At 44.4% G+C, this 17,103-nt stretch overlaps 1 protein-coding gene across 1 annotated transcript in view; it reads left to right on the top strand.

Annotated features, from left to right (window-relative positions):
- Positions 1-17,103, top strand: part of RARS1 (arginyl-tRNA synthetase 1) — a 190,043-nt gene that overhangs the window by 98,448 nt on the left and 74,492 nt on the right. Inside the window, exon 11 of the mRNA XM_030211798.1 lies at positions 6,047-6,225. Within this exon, the coding sequence (XP_030067658.1) occupies positions 6,047-6,225 (179 nt within the window). The remainder of the gene's footprint in view (positions 1-6,046; positions 6,226-17,103) is intronic.

The raw sequence follows: 17,103 nt of genomic DNA, 5'->3' as shown, positions 1-17,103 counted from the left end.
ACTGGACCCAAACAACAATATGTGGACATAATGGTCATTATCAATAACATATGCAGGGGGGGAGGGAAGGGGAGGGAGAATGGAACATGCAAGAAGGTGAAATATATGTTGTTATTAGCACTTGTACTTTATTTGTTGAAAACTTAATAAAAATACTTATAAAAAAAAAAAAATACTGACTCCTCAGTGGTGATTCATTTCACATGAGCCTCTCACTCATGACTCACCTAGCCTCTTCATCGGGTCAGTATCGTGCTTTGACAAGTTTTTATTAATAGTATTTACAATCCTTTATTTCAAAACTACAAAAGCTTAAAAGTATTATAAATATTTTTGTAAAGAGCATTTATTTGTAGTCACAGACTGACCAACACTGCCATGTTTCATGTCATGAAACGCCTAGCCACCCACCTAGGGTTAACCCTGCGGCCACCTGGAGGGTCTGTCTCTAGCACTGCTCAGGCCTGCCTGCACCTGGACATGTGGTCTACACCACCGACTGGGTTCCACTTGCCTCTGAGCTAGTCTCATACTCTAGTTATTTCCCCGGTGATTTCTAGGACACTGGGGCCACATTCCCAGGGGGTCCCACAGTTCTTAGAAAGCACTCCTAGACCCAAAACACAAACCACCAGGACATCAAAGCTAATAAACTAATGGGTTTATTATCACAGAAATAGAACAGTGGACAGTATAAAACAAGCAATAACAGGTAACTGAATAAGGATCAATATTAAAACTGTCGAAAGACTTTGTCACTACCTGGGTAGCACCTGGAGAGTTTGAAGAAAATAACTGCTCACAGTGCTTGAAAAGGGCCTCAGGGCAGAAATGTTTACCCTCTGCATTCCCCATCTGAGACTGGGGAAAGTCCAGTATCTCCTGGTTGGATTTCAACTCCAGGGCCAATCAGAGCCCAGAGCACCAACTTTGAAAGTATCTGGCCAGTGGCATTGCAGGTAGCATTTCCACAGGGCTAAACTGAAAAGAAAACCACTTACTCTGCAACAGCTTTAAAACACAGAACAAATACCACCTGCTGATCAAATGAGAAATACACTGCATGAAAATTTTATTACAATTCACAGGCTTGAAACCCCATTTCGCCACATTTCGGTACTGCATCAGAGGCAGTCCTGGCACAAATAAATATTATATATATGTATGTATAAATAACTGTGCTCACACTGCCTAAACTCTTCAAGAAACTGAAGGCACTTTGTATGACATAGTACTTAATGACAAACCAGTTAACCCGCCCCATCAATCAGATACTGCTTCACAGCAATGACCTTGAATCGAGCTTCAAATTCAAACTTGCTGGTGACATACTGTTTAAAGAAAAAAAATCCACCTCTGCTCCTTGTAATTCAATAGCCTGTTAATATCTCCACCTTCAAATCCTGATACAATTTTATCAATAATACTCCATTGAATATCTTCCCATGAATGTCCCTTCTGAATTCAGCTTGGAGAAAAGATGGCTGAGGGGGAGATATGATAGAGGTCTATAAAATACTGAGTGGAGTGGAACGGGTAGACGTGAATCACTTGTTTACTCTTTCCAAAAATACTAGGACTAGGGGGCATGCGATGAAGCTATGAAGTAGTAAATTTAATACGAATTGGAGAAAATGTTTCTTCACTCAATGTGTAATTAAACTCTGGAATTCGTTACCAGAGAATGTGATAAAGGCAGTTAGCTTAGCGGGGTTTAAAAAAGGTCTGGATGGCTTCCTAAAGGAAAAGTCCATGGACCATTTTATTAAATTGATTTGGGGAAAATCCACTGCTTATTTCTGGGATAAGCAGCATGGAATGTGTTGAACTTCTTCAGGATCTTGCCAGATATTTGTGACCTGGATTGGCCATTGTTGGAAACAGGATGTTGGACTTGATGGACCTTTTGGTCTGTCCCAGTGTGGCAATACTTTATGTACATATCAGAAATTATCGCCCTGTTTCAAACCTACCTTTTCTGAGTGAACTCTTAGAACGCTGTGTTTTTAGACAACTCTCAGACCACCTTGATGCTTCATCCCTCTCAGTCTGGCTTTCGCCGGGGATATGCCACTGAAATAGTTATTGCATCTCTGCTGAATGATTATCATACTGCTATTGAACAGGGTAAGGCCTTTCTATCGGTTTCATTAGATCTTTCTTCTGTCTTTGATTTGGTCAGTCACTCTCTTGCTGTCCAAACTGCCTTCTCTGGTTCTCTCGGGTACTGTACTTCTCTGGTTTTGTTCTTTTCTTACTGGTCATTCTTTTCAAGTATCCCTTCTGTCTTCTCTTTCAGTTCCTACGCCCCTTAGTTGTGGTGTTTCTCGGGGTTCAGTTATGTCTCTCTTGCTCTTCAGTGTTTTCTTTAGTTCAGTGTCATCTCTTATCCAAGAATTGCATGTAAAATATACATAGTAACATAGTAGATGACGGCAGAAAAAGACCTGCACGGTCCATCCAGTCTGCCCAACAAGTTAAACTCATATCTGCTACTTTTTGTGTATACCTTACCTTGATTTGTACTTGTCCTTTTCAGGGCACAGACCGTATAAGTCTGCCCAACACTATCCCCGCCTCCCAACCACCAGCCCCTCCTCCCACCACCGGTTCTGGCACAGACCGTATAAGTCTGCCCAGCACTATCCTCATAGTTTCCCTCTAGGACCATTATCACCCTGACCTCAGTTTTTTACAAAGATTTCTCGGTGTAGTTTCCTCTTGGCTTGTTTCTCATTTTCTTCACCTTAATCAAAAAATAAATCAGCAGTCTGACTCTCACTGGTCATTGCTCTGCACCACCTTCTACACCTGCCATTGATGGTGTTCCCATCTGCTTTGTAGACACTATGAAATACCTTGGGAGTTCATTTCGATAGTGCGCTTTTTCTGCACATATTTCTGTTACCATCAGGAACTGTTTTTACTCTTTGCGTCTAGTGTGCTCCCTCCATCCATTTCTCAATAACAATAGTTGTGCCACTTTACTTTATGCACTGGTTGCTACGAAACTGGATTATTGCAGTTTCATATATGTCAGTCTCTCTGATATTTCTTTTCGTAAATTGCAGTCAGTACAGAACACTGCCATCCACATGCCTGTCGTTATGATCATATAACACTTTTCCTGAAAGAGCATCATTGGCTTTCCATAAAGTATCACATCCTTCATAAAATCTTGACCATTACTTTTAAAGCCTTATGCTTCGGTTCTCCTCCGTATGTAGCTAGTCTCATTATTCCCTACTGCCCTGCCCGTGAACTTTTTTCTGCATTTGATTGTCGTTTGTCTGCACCATTTGTTCATTGTTCCCAACTCAGCTCTGCACAAAGAGTGTTCATCTGGCTCTAGTCTCACTTCCTCTTTTGCTGGGCAGAGCATCAAATCTCCTGCCTCTCAACAGCACACATTATGTGGAAGCAGAATCTTCAGGTAGATTCAGGGAATTGGGTGTTGACTTGAGGAGCCTTCGATCAGATAATAGAGCATTGGGGTCAGCCGGTGTTTAACCTGATGGTGACCAAGTCAAAGTAGCTCACTTCAGCAGGCATAGGGAATATTCGATAGAAGGAATTGATGCCCTAGTGCAATCCTGGCTGATGTTTGGCCTCCTGTACATGTTTCTGCCATGGCCAATGATAGGCCTGGTACTGCAAATGGTAGCCTCCAATCCAGGTCAGGTAGTTGTTGTTGTTACATTTGTACCCCGTGCTTTCCCACTCATGGCAGGCTCAATGTGGCTTACATGGGGCAATGGAGGGTTAAGTGACTTGCCCAGAGTCACAAGGAGCTGCCTGTGCCTGAAGTGGGAATTGAACTCAGTTCCTCAGTAGTTCTGGTGTTGCCAGATTGGTCCCAGAAAGCTATGATACATGGAGCTAATCTGCTCCTTCAGGGAATTTCTTTCTTTGTCAAGGCCCATTGCTCATGGAGAATCCTCTCCCCTTTGTTTTTACAGCCTGACTCTTGAAAGATCAAGGTTAAGGCATAGGGGAGATTCAGAAGAGATCATGACTACCCTTCTGCGAGTCAGGAAGCATTTGACGTCAGCAGCTCTAGGGTCTGGAGAAGTTCTGAAGATTGATGTTCAGAAAGAGCTCTTGTCCCTGGTTGAGCGACACTTCCTGGTCTTTCCAAAGGTCTAGCCCTGGCTTCATTAAAAGTGGCAGCATTAGCTTAATTTTTACGACATCTGGAAAATTCCTCCTTGTCATCTCATTGAGATGTGGTCCAATTTCTTGCAAGGAGTCAGTTATCTCTGGCCCTCAATTAGGTCTGTGTCCTGAATGAAGTTTGAATCTGGTTCTCAAAGTGCTTCAAAAAGGGACCTCGTTAGAGCCTCTTAAAAGAGCCACACTTAAAGATGTCACATTCAAAACAGTGTTTCTCATGGCCATTGCCTTGGCTCTCCGGGTTTCTTAGTTACAAGCTCTATCCTGTCGGAACCCATTTCTGTATTTAAAGAAAGTGGAAGTGTCCGTTTGTACTGTTGCTGCTTTTCTCCCAAAAGGAGGTTTCCCTATTTCATATGAATCTGACCTTGCTTCTCCCTTCCTTTCATAAGGAGGATTATGGGAATGAGTTTCCTTCTCGCGGATGTCTGGATGTTCTCGCAGCCTTAGTGGGATATCTTGTAGAGACTGACTTTCAAATGTCTCCCAAAATAGGTCAGACTGCTTTTACGGCAATCGTTGCATAGTGGCTTAAAGTCATGATTTCTTCCACCTGTGGCTATTTCTTGGGCAGAGCTCAGAGCGTTAGTCATTTGTAAAGTGGTGACATGGTCTTCTCTCCACGCCTTTTTATAAACATTATCGCTTGCATGTTGCAGCCAGAGCAGAAGCTACCTTTGGGGCTTCAGTAGTAGTGGCTGGGATCGCTGAATCCTTCCCTTCTTGAAAACTGTTTTGCTACATCCCACAAGTTCTGGACTGAACTGATGACGCTAGGGAAGAAGAAATTTGATCTTAACTGCTTTTTTTTCCCCTTTGCCATCAGATCAGTCCAGGTTCCCACTGTACTAAACAGTCAAGGTACTGTTGGACTCATTAATGTTTCCTCGCAGTTCTTACTTTTTTTGCTTCTTGTTGTGTCTCCGCAACATTGTGGTTAGATGAGTGTTCTTTAAAGGCATATGGAATAAAGTTCTATTAGTGTTTAGTCTTCATGGGTTTTCTCTGCTTTTGTTAATTCAAATTCTGAAGTAGTGGAGCTGCATGGAGCCTTTATAGTGCAGTTGTATGTTTTTCTGTCTTCACCTGCATGCCGATGGGTGCAGCACTCCGCAAGTATGGGACTAAAGGAAAGAAAATTAGCGGGTAAGATCTAATTTCTCCTTATGGAAAAGGTGGTGGATGTGTGTAATAGTCTCCCAGTGGTGGTGGAGACAAGAACTGCATATGAATTCAAGATAGAGGATCTCTAAGAGAGCAAGGGATTATAGAGTTGAGTAGTTACATAAGTACATAAGTATTGCCATACTGGGAAAGACCAAAGGTCCATCAAGCCCAGCATCCTGTTTCCAACAGTGGCCAATCCAGGTCACAAATACCCGGCAAGATCCCAAAAATGTACAAAACATTTTATACTGCTTATCCCAGAAATAGTGGATTTTCCCCAAGTCCATTTAATAACGGTCTATGGACTTTTCCTTTAGGAAGCCGTCCAAACCTTTTTTTAAAATCCGCTAAGCTAACCACCTTTACCACATTCTCTGGCAACGAATTCCAGAGTTTAATTACACGTTGAGTGAAGAAAACTTTTCTCCGATTCGTTTTAAATTTACTACATTGTAGCTTCATCGCATGCCTCCTAGTCCTAGTGTTTTTGGAAAGCGTGAACAGACGCTGTCCGTCCATATGGATGGACAGATTCATAAGCCAAAATGTCTTTATGTGCCATTTTCTAATTTCCTATGTTTCTAGCTGTGCTTGTGACACAGGAACATTTTCTAGGTGATCAATATACTCATTTCCAGCCAATTGACTTGTTCAGAATTAACTGTTGGTGTGCAGTAAATAAAAATCTCCTTCTGTTTCCCTACAGGCTTGGTCCAGGACGATGAGGGGCGGAAAATTGTATTCCCCCCGGGATGTTCCATTCCCTTAACAATTGTGAAATCTGATGGCGGTTACACATATGACACATCAGACCTCGCTGCTGTGCATCAGCGATTATTTGAGGAAAAGGGTGATATCATTATCTATGTGGTAGACAGTGGTCAGGTGAGTGAGCAAATATCAAGGCTTTTTATATAAGAATGGTGCGGCTCAGTAAGATTGCTAGAAGTTCATAACAGTACAGATGGAAGATATAACTTTCCCTGTTACTCTGGGTCCCATCTGCATCAGAGATAAAGCCAGAGGATAACAATTTTAAAATCTGCTCATTCTGGTCTGTCACTGCATACTGTACGCCCTTCTAAAGAGAAAAAATTGGGCCAGTTTTCAAATGGAATTATGCTTCTCCGAGAACAAGCAGGCTTTGTTCTCACAAGTAGGTAGGCGCCAATCTGCGTCGCCCAGTCTGGCATTTATGCCATAGAAAAAAACTAGAGCTTTGAAGATCACGAGCCATGCTCCTCCGCTCATTTGCAAGTGCCTTCCCACCCGCTGTGCAAACATGACTCCTTCAGTTTCGCTTTTTCCACTTGAGGAGCAGCTGCTTTTAGTTGCGTCTCCTCACATGCCAGGTTTATAGTGATTGCGCTTGTTTTTTTGAGTGCCTGCTTAGTTTGACTGACGTTTAAGTTTTTTCTTTTTCGGCGCGGGCTGGTTTTAGGTCTGCCCTGGTAGGGTTTCTTCTTTTTGTGCCTTTGCCCCTTTTTTTCAGGCACCATTGCGTCGGTTGATTTGGCCAGTGAAGTTTTCCCTTCCATGTCCACAAAGACTCCCAATTGCTTCAAGCATTGTACCTGGTGCAATCAGACCATCTCAGGGAAGGACACCCATTCCTGGTGTCTTCAGTGCCTTGGGCCTGACCATAGCCCTGCTAACTATGTTCTCTGCCTTCGTATAAAGAAGGTTTCCTGGGAGGCTGAATGCGAGAAGATTTTTGGAGCCTACGGTGTGGCCTCTGACGCCGGCACCGCTTCCGGCCCCGGGGTTTACTGCCACCCAGGCTAGTTCCCCCTCGATGTCTGTGGAGGAAGCTTTGTCGGAGTCGAGACGGGAGCCGGTCTGTCAGCACCGCTCTTGAGGACATGGGTCCTCGGCATCGAGGCAGGCTCGGTCTCGCACATCCCTTATTGAGGTTTTATCTGACACCAAGGAAGAGTGCTGATGGGAATGTGAAGAGGATCCCAGGTACTTTTCCTCCGACGAGTCCTATGGGATCCCTTCTGAGCCCTGCCCTCCACCTGAGAGGAGATTCTTTCTTTCTACCCGAGAACCTCTTTTACATGTTTTGTGAGGGATGTGGCTGCCATTCCATTTCCTGTGGAAGTGGAGGATGAGCCCACGGCCAAGATGCTTGAGGTCCTGGACTATACCTCCCCTCTTAAGGAGGCTGTGACTGCTCCTCTCCATGAGGTTCTCAAGGCAGTCTTCGTACGGAACTGGGCATCCCCTCTGTCCCTGTGGTCCCCAAGAAGATATGACACCCAGTATCAGATCCATGGTGAACCTGGTTTTGTAAATTCCCAGTTACCTCATGATTCCATGGTGGTGGACGCCGCTCTCAAAAGAGCCAGGAGTATTAGGGACTATGCCTCTGCTCCCCCAGACAGAGAAGCTAGGACCCTGGATTCTTTTGGGAGGAAGATGTATCAGGCCACTATGCTCATCTCCCGTATCCAGTCATACCAACTCTTCACGAGCGTGTACTTGCGGAACTCGGTGAGGCAGCCGTCAGACTTGGTCGATGAGCTCCCTCTGGAACAGGCCAAGCCTTTTTGCCAGTTGGTGAAGCAGCAGAAGGTGTGTCACAAGTTCTTGGCTAGGGGCACTTACGACACTTTTTGACGTGGCATCCAGGATCTCTTCCCAATGTATGGCAATGCACAGACTCTCATGGTTGCGTGTTTCTGACCTGGAACATTCTGTTTAGCAGAGGTTGGCAGATGCCCCTTGCTGGGGGGATAATCTTTTGGGAGAGAAGGTTGAGGAGGTTGCTGACCAAATCAAGAAGCATAAGGATACCATATCTTCTCTCTCCCGCTGGGTGTCTTCTGCAACTGCCTCCTCATCTAGGAGGTTTTTTGGTAAGTCGCAGAGTGCTCCCTACTATTACTCTAGGTGTAGTTACACTCCTGCAGCTCGCCAGCCTGGACTTATTCATGTCAACAGTGTGCACCTAAGGCCCCTGCTGCTCCCTAGCAAAAGAAAAGGACAAGCTTTTGACTGGCTCCAGCAAAGCATAGCCGCAGTCAAAGTGTCCGTCCCAGATGACTTGCCGGTTGGAGGTTAAGAGTTTTTTGCACCAAAGGTAGCCTCCTATAACCTCCGACCGGTGGGTTCTTCAAATAGTCCAGCTCGGATATGCCCTCAATTTGATTTCCAGGCCTTCCATATTGCCCACCGAGAGCTCATCCCTTAAGCTCTCAGAATTCTCTGCCTTTCTGAAGGCCCATGCAGTCAAACCTGTTCCACTAGGAGAAGAAGGGCACGGTTTCTATTCCAGGTGCTTCCTTGTGCAGAAAAAGATTGGGGGGGGGAGGGGGGGTGATGCGTCCCATCCTACACCTAAGGGCCCTGAACAAATTTATAGTCGGAGAAGAGTTCAGGATGGTTTCCCTAATTCAGGAAAGTGATTGGCTATGCTCTCTGGACTTGAAGGATGCATATACTCGCATCCCAATACTTCAGCCCACCGGACTATCTTTGATTTCGGCTGGGAACACATCACTTTCAATGCCGCATGTTGCCTTTTGGCCTCATGTTGGCTCCCAGGGTCTTTCCCAAGTGTCTAGCGGTAGTCACAACGTCGCTACATAGACTGGTAGTCCATGTGTTCCCATATCTCGATGATTGGCTGGTGAAGAGCACTTCAGAGGACGGTGCTCGGGAGTCCATGCTGATGACTATTCAGGTGCTGTAACTACTAGAGTTTGTCATCAACTACCCCAAGTCCCATCTCCATCCTGTTCAACAATTGGAATTCATAGGAGCCCTGCTCGGTACGAGGAATTTCCGAGCTTACCTCCTGGGGGTGCGTGCAGACATTCTTTCGCTTGCATCCAAGGTGCAGACATCACAGCAGGTCACAGCTCAGCAGATGTTTAGATTGTTGGGCAACATGGGTTCCACAGCGTACATTACACCCATGGCACGCCTGCACATGAGATCTGCTCAGTGGACCCTGGGCTCTCAGTGGTACCAAGCCACGGGGGGTCTAGAAGATGTCATCCAAGTGTCCCCGGAGCTTGTACGCTCTCTTCAATGATGAATGATTCGGTTCAATTTGACTCTGGGACTTCCATTCCAGTTTCCTCAGCCACAAATGTACTTACGACGGATGCATCTCTCCTGGGATGGGGAGCTCATGTACATGGGCTTCACATTCAGGGCACTTGGTCCTCCCAGGAAACAAATCTTCAGATCAATCTCTTGGAGCTTCGAGCAATCTGGAACGCTCTAAAGGCTTTCAGGGATTGGCCGTCTTGTCAAATTATTCTAATTCAAACAATCAGGTTGCAATGTATTACACCAACAAGTTAGGGGGGCACTGGATCTCGCCCTCTGTGTCGGGAAGGTGTCCAGATGTAGCATTGGGCTCACCAGTACGGCATGTTTCTCCAAGCTACTTATCTGGCAGGCGTAAACAATGAAGTGGCCCACAGGCTGAGCAGGATAATGCAACCACACGAGTGATCTATAAATATATGGGTGTAGCCCGCAAGATCTTCCAAGCATGGGACACCCCCTCAGTGGATCTTTTTGCCACTCAGGTCAACCACAAGGTCCCTCAGTTCTATTTCAGGCTTCAGGCCCACGGCAGGCGTCAGATGCCTTCCTTCTCGATTGGGGGGGCAGGCCTTCTGTATACGTATCTTTCAGTACCTCTAGTGGGAAAGACTTTGTTGAAACCCAAGTAAGACTGCAGAACCATGATACTGATTTGTGCCATTTTGGCCACGTCGGATTTGGTTCTGCTTCTTCTGTAATTGTCCTCCGAAGAACTGTGGAGGTTGGATTATTTTCTGCCCCTCATCACTCAGAACAAGGGGTCACTTCTTCATCCCAACCTCCAATCTCTGGCTCTCACAGCTTGGATGTTGAGAGCTTAGAATTTGCTTCCTTGGGTCTTTCGGAGGGGGTCTCCGGGTCTTGCTGACTTCCAGGAGAGATTCCACTAAGAGGTGCTATTCTTTTAAATGGAGGAGGTTTGCTGTCTGCTGTGAGAGCAAGGTCCTAGATCCCCTTACTTGCCCTACACAAACCCTACTTGAGTACCTTCTACACTTATCAGTCTCAAGACCAAGTGCAATTAGTGCTTATCAACCTGTAGAAGGTAAGCCAATCCCTGGACAGCCTTTAGTTCGCTTTATGAGAGGTTTGCTTTTGTGAAAGCCCCCTGTCAAACCTCCACCAGTTTCATGGGATCTTTGTCATTCTCACCCAGCTGATGAAAGCTTTTTTTGAGCCACTGAATTCCTGCCATCTGAAATACTTGACCTGGAAGGTTGTTTTCTTGGTGGCTGTTACTTCAGCTAATAGGGTCAGTGAGCTTCAGGCTTTAATAGTGGATGCACCTTTATACTAAGTTTCACCACAACAGAGTAGTCCTCTGCACACATCCTAAGTTCCTGCCGAAGGTGATGTCTGAGTTCCATTTGAACCAGTCGATTGTCTTGCCAACATTCTTTCCCTGACCTCATGCCCATCCTGGCAAAAGCAGTTTGCACACATTGGACTGCAAGAGAGCATTGATCTTTTACGTGGAGCGGACAAAGCCCTACAGACAGTCTGCCCAGCTTTTTGTTTCTTTTGATCCCAAAGGATGTGGGTTGCCATCAGGGAAACACACTATATCTAATTGGGTGACAGATTGCATTTCCTTCACTTATGCCCAGGCTGGGCTGACCTTGGAAGGTCATGTCACAGCTCATAAAGTCAGAGCCATGGCTGCGTCGGTAGGCCACTTGAAGTCAGCCTCCATTGAAGAGATTTGCAAGGATGCAACACGGTCTTCAGTCCACACATTCACATCTCACTACTGCCTTGAGCAGGATACCCGATGCGACAGTCGGTTTGGGCAGTCAGTGTTGCAGAATCTGTTTGGGGTCTAGAATCCAGCTCCACCATCCTAGGCCCTTTTTATTCTGTTCCAGGCTGCGCACTCATTCAGTTTGTATATAGTTTCAGGTTAATCTGTGTTCTCGCTGTTGTGAGGCCCAGTTGACCAGTGTTTATTATTTTGGGTGAGCCTGGATGTTAGGGATTCCCCACTTGTGAGAATAAGCAAGCCTGCTTGTCCTCGGAGAAAGCGAAGGTACTTACCTGTAGCAGGTATTCTCCAAGGACAGCAGTCTTATTCTCACAATTCCGCCCACCTCCCCTTGGAGTTGTCTCCTTGAATGTTTTTATTTTGTTTATGTTTTAGTATTAAACTGAGGGAGTCGCTTTTGCGTGGTAGGCAGGAAGAAACAAGCATGCAGGGTGGAGCGCGTTTCATGCTCTTCAAAGCTCTAGTTTTTTCTATACCATAAATGCCGGACCGGGCAACGCGGATCGGCGTCTACCTACTTGTGAAAATAAGAAGCCTGCTGTCCTCAGAATACCTGCTACAGGTAAGTATATTCGCTTTTAGTCACTGGGTGACCAAGGCATAACTCTTCCACTATCCATGCATTTTTCTAATATGCAGATCATATTGGGCTATTATGCATCCATTGTCAAATCTTTTATCTGTGACAATTCCTGATTACATTTTGGTTGAGTTTAATCTAGTTACTGATACAGAAATACTGGCAATTTTAATATTCTCAAAGTGAACAAGATATCCTCTTCACCCTTGCAGTCCATTTGTGTTGAAGGCTTTGAAGGAAGAGATCTGTCCCAGCTTGGCTCAGTCAATGGGGTGGTTTCCCCTGCCTTAAAGATGGTTATTGTAACTGACCCAGAACAGTAGACAGTGCAGCAAATAAATAGTTTAAATTAATGAAAAAGAATGCTTTATTTTTTTTTGATGGTCTAGTTAATTACCACCCTATACCTTCTTTGCCAGTCTTAGCCGATTGATTTTTTTTTTTAATTTTATTTGTTCTTATATCCCACAATATTCCAAAAGCTAAGTTCGGTTCAGTGTGGCTTACATATAACAGTAATAAAGTTACAATAATATTATGCAGTTAATTGAAAAGTATCAACAGCAGGTATGAATTATTGGTTATAGAAATTTGTGGGGAGAGATTGTTTTTTTTAGTAGTTTCCAAAAGTGAAGATGATTTGTAATACTTCTATTTCCGTGGGGATTGAATTCTACCATTTGGAACCTAAGTAATCAAAACCAGCAGGGTAAACAGATTTATATATTACATTTTTATGTTTAAATCGTCTTTATTAAAGCATTCGATGATCACAAACATCACTCATAATTGAAACACAACAATTGAAGTTCCAGTACATGGGATGTTATCCAAAAATAAAATTTAACTGAGATAGTAACTCCCCGCTTTCCTCCCCCGCCCTTACTCCATCCCACAACCCGTCCCCCTCCCTCCCCATTCCTAGACCCTTCAGTGATCCTGCATCTTGTACACTGTAGAACAATTAAACTACATTGTGAGAAGAATTAAGCCTGATTTAGTAACTGGCTATGAGCAGTGGGATGTAATGTGTCCCAGAATCGCTCGCAAGTGCACTGGAATTTTACTCTTTCTTTTGAGCTGATGTCTCTAATTCCAAAACACTCCAATTTAATTAAGTCAATCACATGAGTGCGCCACATTGCCAATGTCGGTGCACAGGGCTCTTTCTCCAATACAACAATATAACTTTCTTCCCAATAAGTAATGCCTTGCATAAAAATGATGTAAATCCTGGTAGACTTGAGTTTTGACAATGAGTTATATTAAAAAGTAGTAGCGGGTTTTGTGCCACTCTACATTTCCAAAGGCAGTGACCGGCCTGCAACAGCTGTGTCCAAAAGTGGCGGATTAGCAGGCAGTTCCAAAACATATGGCTTAGGTCTGCTGGTCTCTGATGACATTTTGGGCAATTTCCTTCACCACCGTATGACGCATGATATTCTCTATGCGGAGATATATAAAGTCTCAGAACAAATTTATATTGTAATTCCAGATAATGAGCAAAGGGAAGATGTTTCAATGTGTTCAGGACAAATGCTTGAAATTGTTCAGTTGTTAATACTGTTGCTAGTTCTTTTGACCAAATCTCCGCAAAGTGGCTATAATTCAAATCCTCGGTAGAATCCAATAGATATCTGTGATGATATCGTAAAGGTACTAATGTTTGTACCCCCAGCGTTAACGCTGTATTTAAATTGTCTTGAACATCCTCTGTCAGGTTGGTCCATCCTAAATCCGTAACGTGGAGGGGCATAATTCAACGGGGACGTCCATCTCTAAGGACGGCGCCGCGAAGGGGCGGGGAAACCCGTATTATCGAAACAAGATGGGTGTCCATCTTTTGTTTCGATAATTCGGTCAGGGACACCCAAATCTCAACATTTAGGTCGACCTTAGAGATGGTAAACCTAAATGTTGAGATCGCCGACCTTAGAGATGGGCGACCTCTGTTTTCGCCGATAATGGAAACCGAGGACACCAATCTCAAAAACGACCAAATCCAAGGCATTTGGTCATGGGAGGAGCCAGCATTCGTAGTGCACTGGTCCCCTTCACATGCCAGGACACCAACCGGGCACCCTAGGGGGCACTGCAGTGGACTTCCTAAATTGCTCCCAAGTCCATACTCCCTTCCCTTCTCTGCTGAGCCCCCCCCAAAACCCACTCTCCACAACTGTACACGACTACCATAGCCCTTATGGGTGAAGGGGGGCACCTACATATGGGTACAGTGGGTTTTGGAGGGGTTTGGAGGGCTCAACATTTACCACCACAAGTGTAAGGGGTGGGGGGGGAATGGGCCTTGGTCTGCCTACCTGAAGTGCACTGCACCCACTAAAAACTGCTCCAGGGACCTGCATACTGCTGTGATGGAGCTGGGTATATTTGAGGCTGGCATAGAGGCTGGAAAAAAAAATGTTTATTTTTTTTTTTTTAGGGTGTGAGGGGGTTGATGACCACTGGGGGGAGTAAAGGGAAGTCATCCCTGATTCCCTCCAGTGGTCATCTGGTCAGTTCGGGCACCTTTTCGAGGCTTGGTCGTGAGAAAAAAGGGACCAAGTAAAGTCGGCTAAATGCTCGTCAGGGATGCCCTTCTTGTTTCCATTATTGGCCGAGGACGCCCATCTCTTAATCACACCCCAGTTCCACCTTCGGTACGGTGCTTACATGCCCCCGTGAACTTTGATTGTCCCCACGATGGAAATCGGCTTTCAATTATGCCGATTTGGGCGACCCTGAGAGAAGGATGCCCATCTCCCGATTTGTGTCGGAAGATGGGCGCCCTTCTCCTTCGAAAATTCACCTGATAAAGACGCGATAATAAGTACGCAAAAAGATCTGCAGTTCGCCACTTATGTTCTTGTGTTCTGCGAATGGTTTTAATTTACCTTCATCATTTAGCATTTGAAATAGGTATTGAGTTCCCAATTGTCTCCATCTATGAAATGTAGCAGATGTGGTGCCTACCGGAAAATCCAGATTATGAAACAAGGCTAGATACAGCGTGACCGCAGCTGAAAAATGATGTCTCTTACACAGCCACCTCCAGGCTGCGCGTGCTGAAAGTAAAAGTGGATTATTATCAGAACCGCACTTGTCTTCCCTGGTTTTGTGTGCAGGAGCCAACTAATATGCACATTGGGAGACGTACTCCACTCCGATGAAGTATTGGAGAATGAGTGTATCTGCGTTAGCCAATCATTAATATGTCTCATGGAACAAGCTATTGTCAAGTAATGTATATTCAACAATCCTAGGGCCCCCATGTGCCTTTGGCTTTTGTAACACCGATATAGGAAGCCTAGGACGCCGCCCTGTCCAAATGAAACCTTGTATGGCCCTATTCAATAACCGCTCTTCTTTCCTTTTCTGAAATAGTGGTAGCATCTGGAATATATAAAACCAGCGGGGAGCTAATACCATGTTAAACCAAGAAATGCGGCCCATTATTGATAGGGGACAATTTGACCAAAGCGTCAATAGTCATATCTTTTTTAACAGAGGCTACACATTTTTATCATAGAGCTGCGATAAATCCTGTGGAATATTCACTCCTAAATATTTTATCTGTCGGGATGTCCACTGGAAAGGGAACTTCCCCTTCCATTCGGTTCTGATAAAGTCAAATAATGGTAACGCTATTGATTTGTTGAAGTTTAAATTAAACCCAGATAATGACCCATATTGTATTGCTATCTTCAACATCCGAGGTAGGGATTCTTGTGGTTGGGTTAAAATTAAGAGCAAGTCATCTGCATAGGCTAAGACCTTTATGGAATGACCTTGTATGTCTACCCCTCTTATCTCATCAACTGCTCATATCCTACACCAGAGGGGTTCTAAAATAAGGAGAAACAATAGTGGGGACAAAGGACACCCCTGACGGGTGCCTCGGCTTATTGAAAAGTCCCCTGTTCTTATGCCATTTACCAACACCATTGCCTGTGGAGAAGAATATAGTGTCATCAATGCTTGTAGATACCAATCTCATAGTCCCACCCAATGCAACATATGAAATAAAAATGGCCACCACACACGATCAAATTAGCGTTCTGCGTCTAAACTCATTATCAAGTAGGGAACGCCCAACTTCCGAACATGAGTCATTGCTAGTGTTAATTTACGTACATTATCAACGGACTGTTGTCCCCTTACAAAACCCACTTGGTCATTCTGTATTATTGAGGGTAAAAGGGGAACCAGATGGTCTGCCAAGATCCTTGACAAAAGCTTCATATCAACATTTATCAATGATATTGGCCAATACGATTCAGGTTGTCGGCTCTCTCCCTGGTTTAGGTATCAAACTAATAAGCGCTGTATTGGTGTACCGTGGGAAGCTGCTATTCTCTAATACTGCCTCGTAAAAATTTATCAACGGTCCCCCTAAGATTGTAATATTTTGTAAAATTCACCAGAGAAACCATCTGTTCCAGGCGCTGAATGATGTTTTAACACTCAAATAACTTTGTGTAGCTCCTGCCCAGTCAGTGGGCGATTGAGGGAGTCTATTGCTTCGGATGGGAGCTTGGGCATGCCCGCTACCTGTAGGTACTGCTGTATACTTTCCCCAGACACTGAGCTACTTTCTCCAGAAGTATACAAGGCTCTAAAATGTTGATAAAATACTTCCGCTATTGTTTGTTGGTTTTGCATGATTACGCCATTCCCATCATGCATTACAGGTATAAAACGAGACTTTCCACTAAGTTTCATTATATGAACGAGCAGTCGCCCTGTACGTTCTCCATATTTATGGTATTTGTATTTACGACATGAGTGATTTCATTGTGCACTCATGTAATAGACTATTTAGCGCCACCCTAGTGGTTGTGAGTGTTTCATATGTTGAAGGTGTTGGTTGGCAGATAATCTCTGTTTGAGTGTACGTAATTTACATTCAAGAGCTATTATACTCCTTGATATGCATTTATTTTGCCTTGCTACGTGTGCAATTATATCTTCCCTAAGAACCACCTTGGCTGTGGACCAAAATAAGATAGGATTATTTACATGTTGTTGTAACATTTGCCATTTGCAAGCGATTCTTAAAGTACAAATGAATGGGCAATGGCGCTCCTTTGATACTCTAGAAGCAGTGAAGGACTTTATCTCCAAGACTAAAGATGCACAGGAAGAAAAATCCTGAGGCAGTGAGAGTCAATTCTGATTTTGGAACTGTGTGGTAAAAGTAATTAAATATGTTGGGATTATACACTTCCTAAAAATATATGCGATATATAACAGTAACCTTGTTGGGTGCAGGACCTCCTGCATTAAGTGGCTTCCTATATCTGTCTTACACAAGATGGATAATTACATGGTAATGTTTGGGAAGGAGGGGGGAGAGGGG

Source organism: Microcaecilia unicolor, chromosome 8 (assembly GCF_901765095.1).
Source record: "Microcaecilia unicolor chromosome 8, aMicUni1.1, whole genome shotgun sequence".
Lineage (NCBI taxonomy): Eukaryota > Metazoa > Chordata > Amphibia > Gymnophiona > Siphonopidae > Microcaecilia > Microcaecilia unicolor.
This window is presented reverse-complemented; position numbering and strand designations above follow the sequence as displayed.